This window comes from Siniperca chuatsi, linkage group LG24 (genome assembly GCF_020085105.1).
Source record: "Siniperca chuatsi isolate FFG_IHB_CAS linkage group LG24, ASM2008510v1, whole genome shotgun sequence".
In the NCBI taxonomy this organism is placed as follows: Eukaryota; Metazoa; Chordata; class Actinopteri; order Centrarchiformes; family Sinipercidae; genus Siniperca; species Siniperca chuatsi.
Genome location: NC_058065.1, coordinates 16,336,649 through 16,353,810, shown reverse-complemented (window position 1 = coordinate 16,353,810; position 17,162 = coordinate 16,336,649). Strand labels below are relative to the sequence as shown.

The window sequence follows — 17,162 nt, the reverse complement described above, 5'->3', positions numbered from 1 at the left end:
AGGCATACTGAATGCGTGTCAACCAGACAACACTTCCATACACACTTATTACACAATAAGAGTAAATTGCCCATAAAATATGGTATTTGAGGACCTTTACTCACTCTTATGTTGAAAAAGATTCTACTTTAAAGTTTCACAATATCATAAGGGGAAATTACAATTACTGCCTTTAAAACAGAGCCAGATGTTAAATATAACTGAGGTTTCTGTGTGAAGCTCCGTGTGTGAGATCTGTATAATAAACATCACAAATAATGAGAAAAAGAAGTAAAAGAAAAACATTAAATCTCAGAGGCTAATCTCTGCACCGAATACACACACACACACACACACACACACACAAAACCCTTGTTTTCACACAGGAATCCTATACAGACAGGGGACACCCAGTTACGTGGTAGATATTAAAGTGAGACAGAGAGCAGGAAGACATCTGACATCTGACAACGGGAAATGGCTCAAGCAACCGGTAAATTACTAATATCTTTAAAACTATATTTCATACGTTTAAACCTTTAGGCAAAAACATATAGAGTTTTTTCATTCTTTGCAGTGACTCTAAGCGGAGGGCTTCAATCAGAAGAGTCTGGTAAGTACAGGTCTACATTGTGTATTTTTAATACAGAAATATTTAAAGACTTTTATTTCCTATCGTAATTAGAAATTATGCCTTTCAGAGTCATCAACTGACACCTCAACATATGAGACCTCATCTGATACTGACTCCTTATCTGTGCTTTCTAAGGACGTGGTATTACCTGGTGAGTTGCTGCATTTTTAATCAGTTTTTACCTAAAACTTACACAGAATATTTATCAAAAACTTTTTCTCATGCTAGACCTGTGGGGGATTGGACCAATATTTCCAAGAAGGGCTATCGCCATCATCTCAGCCACAGAGATCGTGCTTGCCTCAGGCAATCAAAAGGTCATGGTGTAGTGTTTTATGAAACCTATGTCAACGAGAACGGCGTTCACGTTCCATTTTTAGTGTGTACATGAACCTTAGATGGTAAAACATGGAGCTCCCAGTACACAGACTGTGCCAAAGACTTTCTACTGCATTTCAGATGACCTATATAATGCAGTAAAAAACAACAACTTTAGTAGCAGTTGTTGAGCAGGAACACGGGGGCAGCAGGTGGCCCACAACCACAGATCCAGTCTCTGCAGCTTCGGAGGCAGAAATACCTGCTGAAAGCGACAGAAGGAGAGAGGAGAGAAATGAGAAAGCACAAAACTATAGGAGAGAGAAGATGTTGAGTTAGTAATATGCAGTAATGGAACAAAAATGCATACAGATGGAGAGGGAGAGAAGGAGAGAGGAAAGAGGCGCATCATGGGAAGTCTCCTGGCATGCATGAAGGTGTTTCTTACAAACTTTCTACCATCGAAAACTTTAGCAATCCCCTCACCGGACGACTACAGGCATCAATTCAAAACATTTTCAAACGCACCCACCCATGACATCCCTATCCAACATATTTTAAATAAGGAGGAAAAACAGTTGGGGCGATTCTTTGTAGACGGGTATGCTGAGCTCGCCGGGGTGAAATATGTCTGAGTTTCTAGGATGTTTCAATCACGGCTGTTCTTTATCACCCCGCAAAGCTTTGTACGGAGGGCGTACCTCTGCTATAAAGTTGAGACACACCGCTGCATCAAACAAGACAATCTCTTATGTAGTTATGACATCTCTCTATCCTCACTGTAACACCAACTTCCCTTATCCTCTCGGACACCCTGAAATAATCTATGAAGATTTCCAGAAAAACCTCAAAGCTGCTTTGGGATAATAAGGGCAAAGGTCTACCTGCCGACAGAGTTGTACTTTCCAGTCTTGCCCTATAGAATGGCAGGGGCTAAGCTTGTGTTTACCCTTTGTCGAGCATGCGCCAAGCTCAATTTGCAGGAGGGTCTGTGTCGGCTTTGAGCAATGATGACAGGACGTTGACCGGTGTCTGGGTCACCCATGAATTTAACAAGGCTTTGGAGATGGGCTATCGGATAGCTGAAATAACTGAGGTATGGCACTTTGATAGACAGAGCGATTCTTTATTTGTCGACTATATGCACACTTTTCTGAATGGTAAGCTGAAGGAATCTTTGGATTACACATCCGATGCTGTAGATCAGGAAAGCAGAGAAAAGTACATCAGTGACTATTATGCAAATCAAGCTGCAGGCTGATAAAATCAAACCAAACCCTGCTAAAAGGCAAGTCCCTAAATTATGTCTGAACCCCTTTTGGGGTAAGTTCGCACAGAGATGCAACAAACCAAACTAGTCACAGACCCAGAAGAATTCTTTAACCTAACGTTTTCTGAAAAATATAAAGTCAAGTACTTCTCCTTTGTCAATGACAAAGTGGCTTTGGTACAGTGGTCTTATGGAGACTGTTGTATCCTGCCACCAAACAAGGTAAATAACGTTTTTATAGCCGCTTTCACTACTTTCATAGGCGTCTGATGTTGTACAGTTATTTGGAACAGCTGCAAGACAGAGTCCTTTAATACAATACAGACAGCCTCATCTATGTCAAAGAGGGACAGACACTCAAGCTGGGAAATTTGAAAGACAAGTTAGGGGGAGATAGCATCAAAGAATTTGTGACTGTGGGTCCAAAAAGTTATGCTTACCAAACTTGAAACAAAAAGGTTGTTTTACTCTTAAAAGGCATTACGCAGACGCACCAATGCTGCGAAAGGGTCAACTTTTCCAGTTTCCAGTGCGCATGCGCCAACGTACATGCTGTCTATTGCCGTAGCTCCATCTCGTCGTCTTACTTTTTCCAACTTTTAGCTTTCCTTTTCCTTCCAAACTTGTGTGTAAGTATAATTTAAACTATGCTCTTTACGAAAATGAGAGTAAAAAGTATTTTTGTACTTTTTTTCGCCGTGGAACTTCTTCTCCTGCCACTCGGTCACGGCACCACTGCAGATCAGCTGTTTGGCCGCATTGTTTACACCAGGGAACAGCTGATCGCGCTGAAGCCAAGCAGCATGGCGCCCAGAACAACCGATGTCCCCACTGACATCTAGAGGAGGACACACTGAGGATGCAGAGGTGGAATGAAGCGGCGAGGGAAGAGAGAGGGGTCCAGACAAAAGAGACTTAAGATCAAGAGATTTAAGGCGTGTCTGCGTTCTCTCGTAATGGGAAACGTGAGATCACTGGCGCATAAAAAACGGCGTTAGCTCAGAGTCAGACGGAGTTCCGTGAGTGTAGTTTGAAGTGCTTCTCAGAGACATGGCTACACCAGGATATCCCGGATCATAATGTTTCCATCGATAGCTTTCAGACTGTTCGGGCCGACAGGGATCACACCGGGAGCGGTAAGCGAAAAGGCGGCAGGCTTGCTATTCTGGTCAACAACAGATGGTGTAATCCTGGTCACGTTACTATCAAGCAGAGTATCTGTAACCCGGACATTGAACTGTTAGCGTGGGACTCCGGCCATATAATCTGCCATTTGAATTCTCACATGCCCTCCTTGTGGCTGTTTATATCCCCCCCTCTGCTAACCCAGCATCAGCGTGCAACGCCATTCACACCGCCATAGCACAACTCCAGACTCAACACCCGAGTGCACTCATATTAATCTCGGGTGACTTCAACCATGTCAGTGTTTCAACAGCACTGACTAATTTCACCCATTAGGTGAGTTGTCCTACTAGAGAGGAGAGGACACTGGACCTGCTGTATGCTAACGTTAAGGACACATACAGCTCTTCCCCCCTCCCCTCCGGGTAGGTCGGACCACAACCTGGTTCACCTCAAACCCTGCTATGTGCCTCTGGTTAAAAGGCAGCCTGCGACCACAAGGTCAGTGAGGAGATGGTCAGAGGAGGCCTATGAGACACTGCAGGTATGTTTTGAGGTGACAAACTGGGATGCACTCTGTGAGCCTCATGGAGAGGACATTGATGGGCTCACTGAGTGCATCACTTGCTACATTAACTTCTGTGTGGACTGCAATGTCCCAGTTAAGGTGGTCCATTGTTATGCAAATAATAAACCGTGGGTAAAAAATGACATCAAAGACATCCTGAATGCCAAGAGGAGGGCCTTTACTGATGGTAAAAGGGAGGAGGTGAGGGCAATCCAGGCTGACCTGAAGGTGAAGATCAGGGAGGCCAAGGAGAAGTACAGGAGGAAGCTGGAGTTGAAACTCCAGCAGAACAACATGAGAGAGGTCTGGAATGGCATGAAGAGCATGACTGGCTTCAGACCAACTGGCAGCAGAGGAGTTGAAAGCAGCTTGGACAGGGCCAACGAACTTAATCTGTTCTTTAACAGATTCGACACACCGGCTCATGCTCATCCCCCCTCTATATCAGCTGCTGTTGGCCCTCAAGCTCCTCTGAGTCCTCTGCTCCCCCCTCCTCCATCTTCCTGGGAGAGTCCTACTCCCCCTCATCTGGCTATCAGGCTAACAGCACTCTTCACACTAATGACTCCCCCCCTCCCCCGCCTGTAACCTCTGCTGTGTGCCTGACTACTGACCAGGTAAGAGGACAGCTGATGAAACTCCACTCAAAAAAGTCTGCAGGCCTCGATGAAGTTAGCCCCGGGGTGCTAAAAGCCTGTGCCCCCCAGCTAGGTGGAGTCCTTTAACATGTCTTCAACCTGAGCCTGAGTCTTCAAAGGGTCCCTGTTCTGTGGAAGACATCTTGCCTCGTTCCTGTGCCGAAGACGCCGTGTCCCAGTGGCTCCAAGGACTACAGACCGGTGGCACTGACCTCCCACATAATGAAGACCCTGGAGAGACTGGTGCTGGAACAGCTGCGGCCCATTGTCAGAGCCCTCCTGGACCCCCTTCAGTTCACCTACCAGCCCCAGCCGGGAGTTGAGGATGCCATCATCTTCCTACTGAACCGCATCCACACCCACCTGGACAGGCCGGCAAGCATGGTGAGGATCATGTTTTTTGACTTCTCCAGTGCTTTCAACACCATCCGGCCAGCCCTACTGGCAGCGATGCAGGTGGAGGCCCCCCTCGTGTCCTGGATTGTGGACTACCTGTCTGGCAGACCACAGCACGTGCGCCTACAGCACTGTGTGTCGGACAGCATGGTCAGCAACGCTGGGGCCCCTCAGGGGACTGTCCTCTCTCCCTTCCTCCTCATCATCTATATCACGGACTTCAGCCACCGCACAGAGTCCTGCCACCTTTAGAAGTTTTCTGATGACTCTGCTGTGGTAGGAAGTATTAGCGGTGGTGATGAGACTGAGTACAGGGCTGTGGTGGGGAACTTTGTCTCATGGTGTGAGCAGAACCATCTGCAGCTCAATGCGACAAAGTCTAAGGAGCTGGTCGTAGACCTACGAAGGGCCAAGGCACCAGTGACCCCAGTTTCCAACCATGGGGTCAGTGTGGACATTGTAGAGGATTACAATTACCTGGGAGTACACATGGACAATAAACTAGACTGGGCTAAGAACACTCTAGCTCTTTACAGGAAGGGCCAGAGCCGCCTCTATTTTCTGAGGAGGCTGAGGTCCTTCAACATCTGCCGGACAATGCTGAAGATGTTTTATGAGTCTGTGGTGGCCAGTACTATCCTGTATGCTGTTGCATGCTGGGGCAGCAGGTTGAGGGTAGCGGACGCCAACAGACTCAACAAACTGATCCGTAAGGCCGGTGACATTGTAGGGGTGGAGCTGGACTCTCTGGCGGTGGTGTCAGAGAGGAGGATGCTGGCCAAACTACATGCCATCTTGGACAATGTCTCCCACCCTGTTTCCCCCTGATCAAAATCATTTGATTATTTTGGACGATCCCGATGAAGTCAGAATTTTTACACAATACAGACATCACAAGAACATGTCCATCATGATGCTGACTCAAAATCTTTTCCATCAAGAATAACACAGCCTGTAAACACAGCCACACCATCAGTTTAAACAGTAATTATCTAGTACTGTTTATAAACCCTCGACACAGATTACAGATGAATATATTGGCTCAACAAATGTTTCCTGGACAAAAAGACTTTTTATTAGACAGTTTTGAAGACTCTACCAAAGATCTTCATGGGTATTTAATCATCAATCTCACACCCAGCTACCCAGAACAATACAGACTAAGGACGGTAATATTCCCCCATCAGTGGCCCATCGTCTATCTACCTAAATCCAAGTCCTGATCCAGCATGTCAGCATTTACTATGCGCTTTATGTCACGCCACGCCTCGGAAACGTAAAGATATTCTCAACCATTGTTCATCGGACTTTCTTCAGTCACTGTGCGAGCTCTCCTTAAACCTCTTAAAAGGAAACATTCCCCTGACCTCAGCTCAATACAAAAAACTCAGAAAACAAAAGAAAATTATCAGATTGTTGGCCAGTAAAAACAAAAATCAGGCTCTGAGAAAACAGTCAGAAGGTTTTCTATTACCTTTGCTGTAAGCGGTAGTGTCGATGTTTGGAGAGCTGCTTGGAGGGCTTATTAGAAGATAAATTATGAGTCAAAAGATGTTTTTGTTGGTTAGCCCCAACACTGGGGAAATGATGAGACGTACGGCCGAAAATGATTTTGATGTAAAAATGAGGGATGTGTTGAACGCCCATGAAAAAATGTAAAAATACAACGCTAAAAGATATCTAGCTTTGCTCAAACAAGATGAGAAAGAAGACTGTCATATCACTTTGACTCTTGCCAAAGTATCTGGGGAGCAAGAAGATAAGCGAAAAGACAAGTAACGCTGGATGAAACTGCTAGCAAGGTGCTGCAAAACCTACCTGCTCGCTACCGTAACAATGCAGTTCAATGAGTACATTATGAAGAAATTAGCCAAGAGCAGATGGGCTCCCTCTGGAGAGTTTGTCCATAAGGGAGAGATTGTGAAAGGCTCACACCTGCTAGACCTGTTTATAAATCTGTCCATCATGCATAAAAAATACAGAGAACCCAAGGGATTGAACAGGGTTTCTAAGTACTTTACGAGAGCTCAACATCCCTTCATCCTTGATGAGTAACCCCAGTGCTCGCAAGCAATATCATAAACTTCAAAAGGGAGGACTGCATTGGGACGATGCGGATGAAGGGTCACTCCTAGTGTTGAAGAAGGGGAAAAAACAGACGCCCTTAGCACTGCGCTGGGGCCATGAGAGTGATGAAAACATCCCCCCCACCTTAAAAAAAATCTTTCAAGTGTCTCCCTGTAGCAGTAAACATATTGTAAAACTCTCTGACGGATAGCCCCTGATTAAATTGAGGTTGGAAATGCTTTGGCGGGCACTTGTCTCCAGTCCTGACAGAGCCATATATTCAATGTTGTTTACAGATCTCTTTTTCCTGTAATGGCTTCGTGGTTCACCATGGCTATCACTAAATATTTAGGCATTGTTGCCAGGAAGAGATTTTCTTGGTTATATATTCTGGAATTCTCTGGGATGGAGTAGGTTTTTACGTTCACGCGTGATAAAGGGTAGAGAGCGTTGCCCCTCATTAAAGCCGGCGCGTGACTGCACAGCAGGGGAAACGGTGACTTTCTTGACAAACAACGAGACCCCCAGTATTTTTAAACAGAAGGTGCTGGAAGCAGTGCCCATGAGACAGAAGGCGTCATTAGCTTTCTCTGTTTTGACTGTTATTTGGTACTATAGTCCTCACCGCATTGCACCGGCCGTGTCTTTGTAAAATAACCCGGCAGTGATTTTTTAGCGTATCGCCTGAATAGTTGAAGAGGGTCTCTATCATCACTCAGTAAGGGTGAGTTGCACTGGATTGTGAAATCAACCTATCCCCCAGAATTACGTTGCATTGGTTAAAAATTGTATTCAGAGGATAATTGATGAGACCCACTGCTGTGTAGGCAGCTAGGTTTGATCCGTCTGTGTTGGTAATTTTCACACAAAGATGAATCCATTGATGTCCATTGATGTGAGCGTTGCTTTTGGAGTGAGGGGGCCAAACGTTTCTCCTTTCTCCAGCCGGTAAAAATAAAGCTCATTGACTTCATAGTTGAACGCATATCCCCACACGCCTCCATCTTCTAAAACCCATTCCTCCTGAAGCGTGTTGGGGTTGAGGCGTCTGGATCCGACTCAGATACAGTCTGGTTGATCATCTTCAACTGATTCATTTTGTTTGATGTTTCAGACCAGAAATATTCTGCTTTTATTTATTTTTTTCGTTTCACGCAAGCTCCTCCTAACCTATTTTCCCATTGGCTAACCCTAACCCTGCCTGCTGTGCTCCCATTGGTTCATGCAAGCTCCACCTACCCTCCCACTTTCTTCCAATTCATTCAAACCTCACTCTGCACCAGACAGACAACAGAGAAGGATGTGTCTTTTTCTCCTGAAAGATTAGATTTTACAAAATCAAAACAACCCCAGGTTTCTTTTCAGCACTGTAGCCAGGCTGACAGAGAATCACCGCTCTATTGAGCCATGTATTTCTCTAGCCCTCAGTAGTAGTGAATTCATGAGCTTCTTTGATGATCAACTGGTACCGATTTATCTTCAAACACAGGAACCTTAGAAACCTGATATATATTTTGACTGCTTTGCTCCTATCGAACTTCTTCAACTAACTTCAACGATTAATTCATCTAAACCATCAACCTGTCTCTTAGATCCCATTCCAACTAGGCTGCTTAAAAAACATTTTACCCTTAGTTAGCACTTCTTTGCTGGATATGATCAATCTGTCTTTATTAACAGGCTATGTACCACAGTCCTTTAAAGTAGCTGTAATTAAACCTGTTTTTAAAAAGCCCACTCTTCATCCATAGCCAACTATGGACCTATATCTAACCTTCCCTTTCTCTCTAAGATCCTTGAGAATGCAGTCGCCAATCAGTTGTGTGTCTTTATAAATAACAATAGTTTATTTGAGGATTTTCAGTCAGGATTTAGAGTGACTCATAGCACAGAGACAGCACTGGTGAGAATTACAAATGACCTTTTAATTGCATTAGACAATGGAGTTGTCTCTGTACTTGTCTTGTTAGATCTTAGTGCTGCATTCGACACCATTGACCATCACATCCTATTACAGAGACTGGAACATGTAATTGGTATTAAAGGAAGCGCACTAATCTGATTTAAATCCTATCAGATCGATCTCAGTTTATCCATGTTAATGATGAGTCCTCCGTGCACGCCAAAGTTAGTCACGGGGTTCCATAAGGTTCTGTGCTTGGATTGATTCTATTCACCTTATACAGTCTTGTGAAAAAGTGTTTTCCCTCTTCCTGATTTCTTATTTTTTTGTCACACTTAAATTTTTCAGATCATCAAACAAATTTAAATATTAGTCAAAGATAACACAAGTAAACACAAAATGCAGTTTTTAAATGAAGGTTGTTATTATTAAATATACAAATATAAAAATCCAAACCTACATGGCCCTCTGTGAAGTAGGGATTGCCCTCTAAACCTAGTAACTGGTTGGGCCACCTTGATTGCAGCAACAACTGCAATCAAGCGTTTGCGATAACTTGCAATGAGCCTTTTACAGCGCTGTGGAGGAATTTTGGCCCACTCATCTTTGCAGAATAGTTGTAATTCAGCCACATTGGGGGTTTTCGAGCATGAACTGCCTTTTTAAGGTCATGCCACAGCATCTCAATAGGATTCAGGTCAGAAATTTGACTAGGCCACTCCAAAGTCTTCATTATGTTCTTCTTCAGCCATGCAGAGACCCCACAACAACATCCAAAGAACTGCAGGTATCACTTGCCTCAGTTAAGGTCAGTGTTCATGACTCCACCATAAGAAAGAGACTGGATAAAAAAACAGCCCAGACCATCACACTACCACCACTATATTTTATTGTTGGTATGATGTTCTTTTTCTGAAATGCTGTGTTACTTTTACGCCACATGTATTGGGACACACACCTTCCAAAAAGTTCAACTTTTGTCTCAGTCCACAGAGTATTATCCCAAAAGTCTTGAGGATCATCAAGATGTTTTCTGGCAAAAATGAGATGAGCCTTAATGTTCTTTTTGCTCAGCAGTGGTTTTCTTCTTGGAACTCTGCCATGCAGGCCATTTTTGCCCAGTCTCTTTCTTAAGGTGGAGTCATGAACACTGACCTTAACTGTTTTCTGATGTTATACTCTGACAAAACTGAAGTTATTTTACTTGGCCCCAAACACCTCCATTGTTGCATAGTTGCTCTAGATGGCATTGCCCTGGCCTCCAGCACCACCACAAGGAACCTTGGAGTTCTTTGATCAGGATTTATCCTTTAACTCCCACATAAAACAAACTTCAAGGACTGCCTTCTTTCACCTACGTAACATTGCAAAAATCAGGCACATCTCGTCTCAAAATGATGCCCAAAAACTAGTCCATGCATTTGTTACTTCTAGGTTGGACTACTATAAATAAATAAGTCCCTTAAGAGTCTCCAGTTGATCCAGAATGCTGCAGAACGTGAACTGACAAGTATTAGGAAAAGAGATCATATTTCTCCAATATTAGCTTCTCTGCACTGACTTCCTGTAAAATCCAGAATATAGTATAAAATCCTTCTCCTGACCTACAAAGCTCTTAATGGTCAGGCACCATCGTATCTTAAAGAGCTCATGATACCTTATTACCCCACTAGAACACTGCAGTCCCAGAATGCAGGGTTACTTGTGGTTCCTAGAGTCTCCAAAAGTAGAGAGCCAGTGCCTTCAGTTATCAAGCTCCTCTCCTGTGGAATCAGGTCCTAGTTTGGGTTCGGGAGGCAGACACCCCCCTCTCTCTCTCTCTCTCTCTCTCTCTCTCTCTCTCTCTCTCTCTCTCTCTCTCTCTCACTCAGATGGCCGCCTAACACTGAATCTGGTTCTGCCCAAGGTTTCTGCCTGTTAAAAGGAAGTTTTTTCTTGCCACTGTCGCCAAGTGCTTGCTCATGGTGGGATTTGTTGGGTCTCTGTAAACAATATAAAGAGTACGGTCTAGACCTGCTCTATAGGAAAAGTGTAATGAGATAATTTCTGTTATGAATTGGCGCTATATAAATAAAATTGAATTGAATTTCCTTTTACACCTTTGAATACTGTCATTTAACCATGGCTTTTTCTAGTCCTTGAGTTTGGTCTATTTTTCAGAGGAGCTATGAGATCTAAGGTTGAAGAACACAGGTAGTTAAAATAATCAACCACATTGTTGATGTTGTAGGAATCAGGAAACACATTGCCTGGAGAATTGAACAGTGTACAGAATTTTGAGGCACTATGCTCATTAAGGACACGTGTGTACTTAGAGCAGGATAGTTCAGTACTAGCAGCCTGTAATCCACAGTTAAAAACAATGCATTGGTGATCAGATAAAAACATGTCCCTGATATCCACAGATGATATTCTCAGACCCAGACTAAAGACTAGGTCTAAAGTGTGGCCACGGGAATGAGTTTGGCAGTTGTTCATGTTGTTGAAAGTTATAAGAGCTAGTGATATTTAAAAAATCAGCAGCAAGGGCATTAGAAGAGTCATCAACATGAATATTAAAATCACCACAAACAACAATTCTATCATAATTTAAAACAAGACTCAATAAAAATTCAGGGAGCTCGAACAAGAAGGAACCAGCTGTTTTAACCTTAGTAACCAACATAATTCCAAGCTGATCACAGCCTCCACTCTCTGCAATGGAGTTAAATACAACCTTTTTTACAGTCACCTTTCAAGCTTACAAGAGTGACTGTTTGATTCTAAAGAGACATTGTTGTAAGCTCTTAATGTAATAGTTTCACGTTTTGGGAACTATGCTTATTTGCTTTCTTAGATAGTTAAATTAAAGTTAAATGTTGAGCAATCAATACCACTAATGTCTGTCCTTTAAGGCTACAATATAAGGCTACAGCCAGCAGCCGGTTATCTTAGCTTAGCAGTAAGACTGGAAATAGGGGGAAACAGCTAGCTTGGCTCTGTCCGAAAGTAACAAAATCCACCTACCAGCAACTCTAAAGCATTAACACGTTATATCTTGTTTGTTTAAAATTTAATTTACAGGGGGTTATGTGCAGGACTATTTATTGACCAGAGGTAATGACATCCTGGAGTCTGTGCTGGTTGCCTGGCAACCTCGCCTCGCCAAGTCAGTACTGGTATATTTGGTGGCACCTGTGGTTGATGGTATTTAGAGTAAGTGTATTTTACTACCACAAATCTGTTCAAAATTAAACTTCTATCAACCACCACGGTCAGCAAACATGCAATGAGCAGCTACACTGTCTGAAATGCAAAAGAAGGCAGCAGTCAAACAAACGGTGGCCTGAGAGGATTCATCACATTGTTTTTACAAAGAAAACTTAAAAACACAGTCAGCAACAGTCACCACAAGTAACCACTGTAATACCAGTAATCTAAAGCATATTCAAAATCAAAAATTCAAAACAAATACATAGTACTAACGCTGGACAACTTTTCATTTAAATTGTCTTCAATATATAGTGTCGCTTAGCTCAGTGACTGCAAGTAAAAGTATCCTTCAGCCATTTTTTTTCTTTTTCTTGTTTGAGCCATTGAGCAAGCACTACAGGTTGTTGCAAACTACTAAACGAATTGTGTAGTAAGACTGCGAATAATCTTCTATATTAAACCAACATTAGCCATAAACATAAAAATGTCTTTGTACCTGTCCTTTGCACAGGTTGACAATCTTTAGGGCAGTCCAGCAGTGATGTGTCTTTTTGTAGTCCAACCTGGACGTTAGCTCCAATCAGTATGGCTGATTTCCAATGGGATTTCTTAACTGAGCTTTTTACAAAGAAATTAAGCTCAGTATAGCACGAAGGCTTACAATATGAACTTATTTAATTTAACAAGAAAATCACTACAAACGAGCATGCTATCTACTCTATTTAGGAGTACAGATGGAAATAATATAAATAGCAAGTTATATAATTTGTGTAAATAGCATGTTAAATTGTGCTGGTGGAGATATAACTCTTACACAAAATGTAAAAAACTTGTGTATATATTGAATCATGGTAATAAATGGCAGGTATTAGTAGATTAGGGTATAATTACTTGAAAATATTCATATATAAGATTATGATAAAGAAATCCTCATAACATCACTCTGCCCATATACAGTGGGTACGGAAAGTATTCAGACCCCTTTAAATTTTTCACTCTTTGTTTCATTGCAGCCATTTGCTAAAATCAAAAAAGTTCATTTTATTTCTCATTAATGTACACTCACCACCCCATCTTGACAGAAAAAAACAAATGTAGAAATTTTTGCAAATTTATTAAAAAAGAAAAACTGAAATATCACATGGTCATAAGTATTCAGACCCTTTGCTCAGTATTGAGTAGAAGCCCTTTTGAGCTAGTACAGCCATGAGTCTTCTTGGGAATGATGCAACAAGTTTTTCACACCTGGATTTGGGGATCCTCTGCCATTTTTCCTTGCAGATCCTTTCCAGTTCTGTCAGGTTGGATGGTGAAAGTTGGTGGACAGCCATTTTCAGGTCTCTCCAGAGATGCTCAATTGGGTTTAGGTCAGGGCTCTGGCTGGGCCAGTCAAGAATGGTCACAGAGTTGTTCCGAAGCCACTCCTTTGTTATTTTAGGGTCATTGTCTTGTTGGAAGGTGAACCTTCGGCCCAATCTGAGTTCCTGAGCACTCTGGAAGAGGTTTTCTTCCAGGATATCTATGTACTTGGCCGCATTCATCTTTCCTTCAATTGCAACCAGTCGTCCTGTCCCTGCAGCTGAAAAACACCCCCATAGCATGACGCTGCCACCACCATGTTTCACTGTTGGGATTGTATTGGGCAGGTGATGAGCAGTGCCTGGTTTTCTTCACACATACCGCTTAGAATTAATGCCAAAAAGTTCAATCTTGGTCTCATCAGACCAGAAGATCTTATTTCTCATAGTCTTCATGTGTTTTTTGGCAAACTCTATGCGGGCTTTCATATGTCTTGCACTGAGTATAGGCTTCCGTCGGGCCACTCTGCCATAAAACCCCGACTGGTGGAGGGCTGCAGTGATCGTTGACTTTCTGGAACTTTCCCCCATCTCCCTACGGCATCTCTGGAGCTCAGCCAAAGTGATCTTTGGGTTCTTCTTTGCCTCTCTCACCAAGGCTCTTCTCCCACAATTGCTCAGTTTGGCTGGACGGCCAGGTCTAAGAAGAGTTCTGGTCATACCAAACTTCTTCCATTTAAGGATTACGGAGGCCACTGTGCTCTTAGGAACCTTGAGTGCTGCAGAAATTCTTTTGTAACCTTGGCCAGATCCGTGCCTTGCCACAATTCTGTCTCTGAGCTCCTTGGGCAATTCCTTCGACCTCATGATTCTCATTTGCTCTGACATGCACTGTGAGCTGTAAGGACTTATATAGACAGGTGTGTGCCTTTCCTAATCAAGTCCAATCAGTTTAATTAAACATAGCTGGACTCCATTGAAGGAGTAGAACCATCTCAAGGAGGATCAGAAAAAATGGACAGCATGTGAGTTAAATATGAGTGTCACAGCAAAGGGTCTGAATACTTATGACCATGTGATATTTCAGGTTTTCTTTTTTAATAAATTTGCAAAAATTTCTACATTTCAACAATGGCTGCAATGAAACAAAGAGTGAAAAATTTAAAGGGGTCTGAATACTTTCCGTACCCACGGTAGTAGTTAGTAGTTAGTTAGTGTCACCACAATACTTATGCATGTATGTTATTGTTTTGTTTTTTGCAAAGACAAACACAAAGAGACATACATTCATTTCATCTATACACAAACATACTCAGACACATACTCACACATACTGTAAATACATACAAGAAATGAATTCCCCACACACACTGCTGCTTGCTGAAATACACAAACATGTTTTACCTACAGTATATGCATGTCATCATGTATACAGACCTGCATACAAAATGCTTTATCCACACACATAACCATACATGCACACACACACACACACACACACACACACACACACACACACACCTTTACACCGCAGGGATCTGTTCTCTGCAGGAGCAGGGATGTAAATAGGATAGAATTAAGAGAGCAGGAAGAAGAGAGGAGACATAAGAGGTGAAGTGAGGGAGGCGAGGAGAACATAAGAACAGATCAGAGAAAATGGAGAAGAGGGGGAATGTTACATCAACCCCCTGATGTTTATTCTAGAACTCAGAGCTGTCAATCATTCTATTGTACAGTGTCTTGCAGCACTTTTCCTTCCGGGAAAGCTTTTTTTGGGTAACCACGTATTAACTCATTAACCCAACATACTGTTTTATACATGCAATTTGTAATAAATGGTCAGGTAAGACATGTAAAAATGCACATGATAAAGACCTTTAATTAAATACTATTCTAATACTATGAAACACATACACTGAGTGAGTATACAATACAACCTCTGACAAACTTTTAACTGTTGTTGCCAATAAGGTGTCATAGAGGTTTTCTTTAGATTTGTTTTTGTGTTGTTATATTGGACTGCACTACATTGTAGGGTGTGTCTACTATTTTGCTTCTCCATACAGTATATGTAAATGAGCTGGAAAAAAATTATAAACATCTTTCAAGATCATGCAGTCTAATACAAAGAATTGAGTTATCACTCATACAACTATAGAGCTGTTCAGTCAGTAAGTGTTTTATGACAGATATACACTGAGTGTCTTCAAATGGTTTATAAACTATATTTCCCACATTTCTCTCCTTCTCCCTCCTATGTCTCTTCATGTGTTTCCTTTTAGGTCTGAGTATCTCATAACACACACACACACACACACACACACACACACACACACACACACAAAGCTGCTGCTCTTGTTTGGATTTGGATTTCCAAAACAACACACCCTTCCACCATTTAGATATGCTCATGAAAAAGAAAATCATATTCTGACTGATCTTTCCAACATGATGTTAATTATTGATCATGTGAATATCAAATTATCACTTACCTGCTGAACCAAGAGCACTTTTTAAGTCAATTATTAGTTATAAAAGGTAGAAAAATGTCAATGTAATTAAGAATAAAGAATAATCATGGACTAAATGCAGCCCTTATTTTCTATCATTAAAAGTATGCCACAACACCATGTCTACTCCACATCTTTAGCCTGTCAGTATTGGTAGGCTGTGAAAATGTTGACCACGTTGTTTGGTTCAAAATGTTCCATTGTTAAAATACAATGATTTTTTTGCCTCACGTTGTTTAACATATCCAGAAACTTCTGAACTTGAAACGTGAAAATTCTGAATTATTATGCTTATTTCGTTTCTTTAAGTTGTTGTTATAAGTGGTTACTATAATTATAATTAACCAACCGTCTTTTATTTAACATTACCAGTATTGTCAAAGCCTTAATTAACAACTGTGCGCGTGTCCTTTTACAAAATTAATTGAGCTTTTCACTCACCATTGAAGTTCCAGAGGGGCTGAAGCCCCCAACCTCCGTTACTGTCGTTACTCATGTTGCATGGCGGAGCACCAACAACTGCCAACCTGAGACCTCTCTCCCCTATTTCTTCGCTTTCTCTCGTCCACTTTCCTTTATCCAAGTTTTCCACTGGCTGTCGCAACAAAATTCCTTCCGTGGTCCTTCTATAATTTTATATCGCTTTAATTTTTTATTTTATCCTCCCCCTACACTTCCGCTGAGTACCGGCGAATCAGTATTTACTCTGTGTTGTTGGTCCTTTGCTTCTGTTATGGTTTCTCTTTCTGGTAGCTATATTAACCAATTTATATAATGCAGTTTTCCTCTCTGGGGGTAGATGTTGTGTCAATCAGCCGGTTTGTCATAAGAATTTAGAATATAAACACATAACAAATCAACAGCAACCAATCACTAGTACTTCTTGATTACTCATCGATAATCCCGACAATAAAAATCTGGCCGCCCAGCTTCTATGGCATGGTTTCTCGCGCACCAGAAAACGTTCCGTTCATTCACAGCGAGCAAGCGACAAAGAAAGAGAGCGGGAGGGAGGGAGAGAGAGAGAGCGAGAGCGAGAGAGAGAGGCTTGTGATGTAATTTTCCTCAGCCAATCCATGATGAGTGAATATTTAACATTAATTTCTTTACAGTGCTGGAATTCTAAATATATAGTTACTATGTCATCAATAACATCAATTCACTCAGAAGCGAGAAGATTTATATTTTATTTTGTTGTCAGGGAAAGTAAAATGTTAGGCATACTGCCCTACTTTTGCTTTAAAAAAACAAACTAATTCAGCAC

The 17,162-nt window shown here is 42.0% G+C and overlaps 1 protein-coding gene across 2 annotated transcripts in view; it reads right to left on the bottom strand.

The window, feature by feature from the left end:
- The window catches only part of chrm4a (cholinergic receptor, muscarinic 4a), a 64,811-nt gene extending 47,906 nt beyond the window's left edge, over positions 1-16,905 (bottom strand). For both annotated transcript variants that reach the window (XM_044188110.1, XM_044188109.1), the window contains exon 1: positions 16,340-16,905. Coding sequence is in view for 1 of the 2 variants with exons in the window: in XM_044188109.1 (XP_044044044.1) it covers positions 16,340-16,394 (55 nt within the window). In the remaining variant the exon portion in view is untranslated. The remainder of the gene's footprint in view (positions 1-16,339) is intronic.
- Between the last annotated feature and the right edge of the window lie 257 nt (positions 16,906-17,162).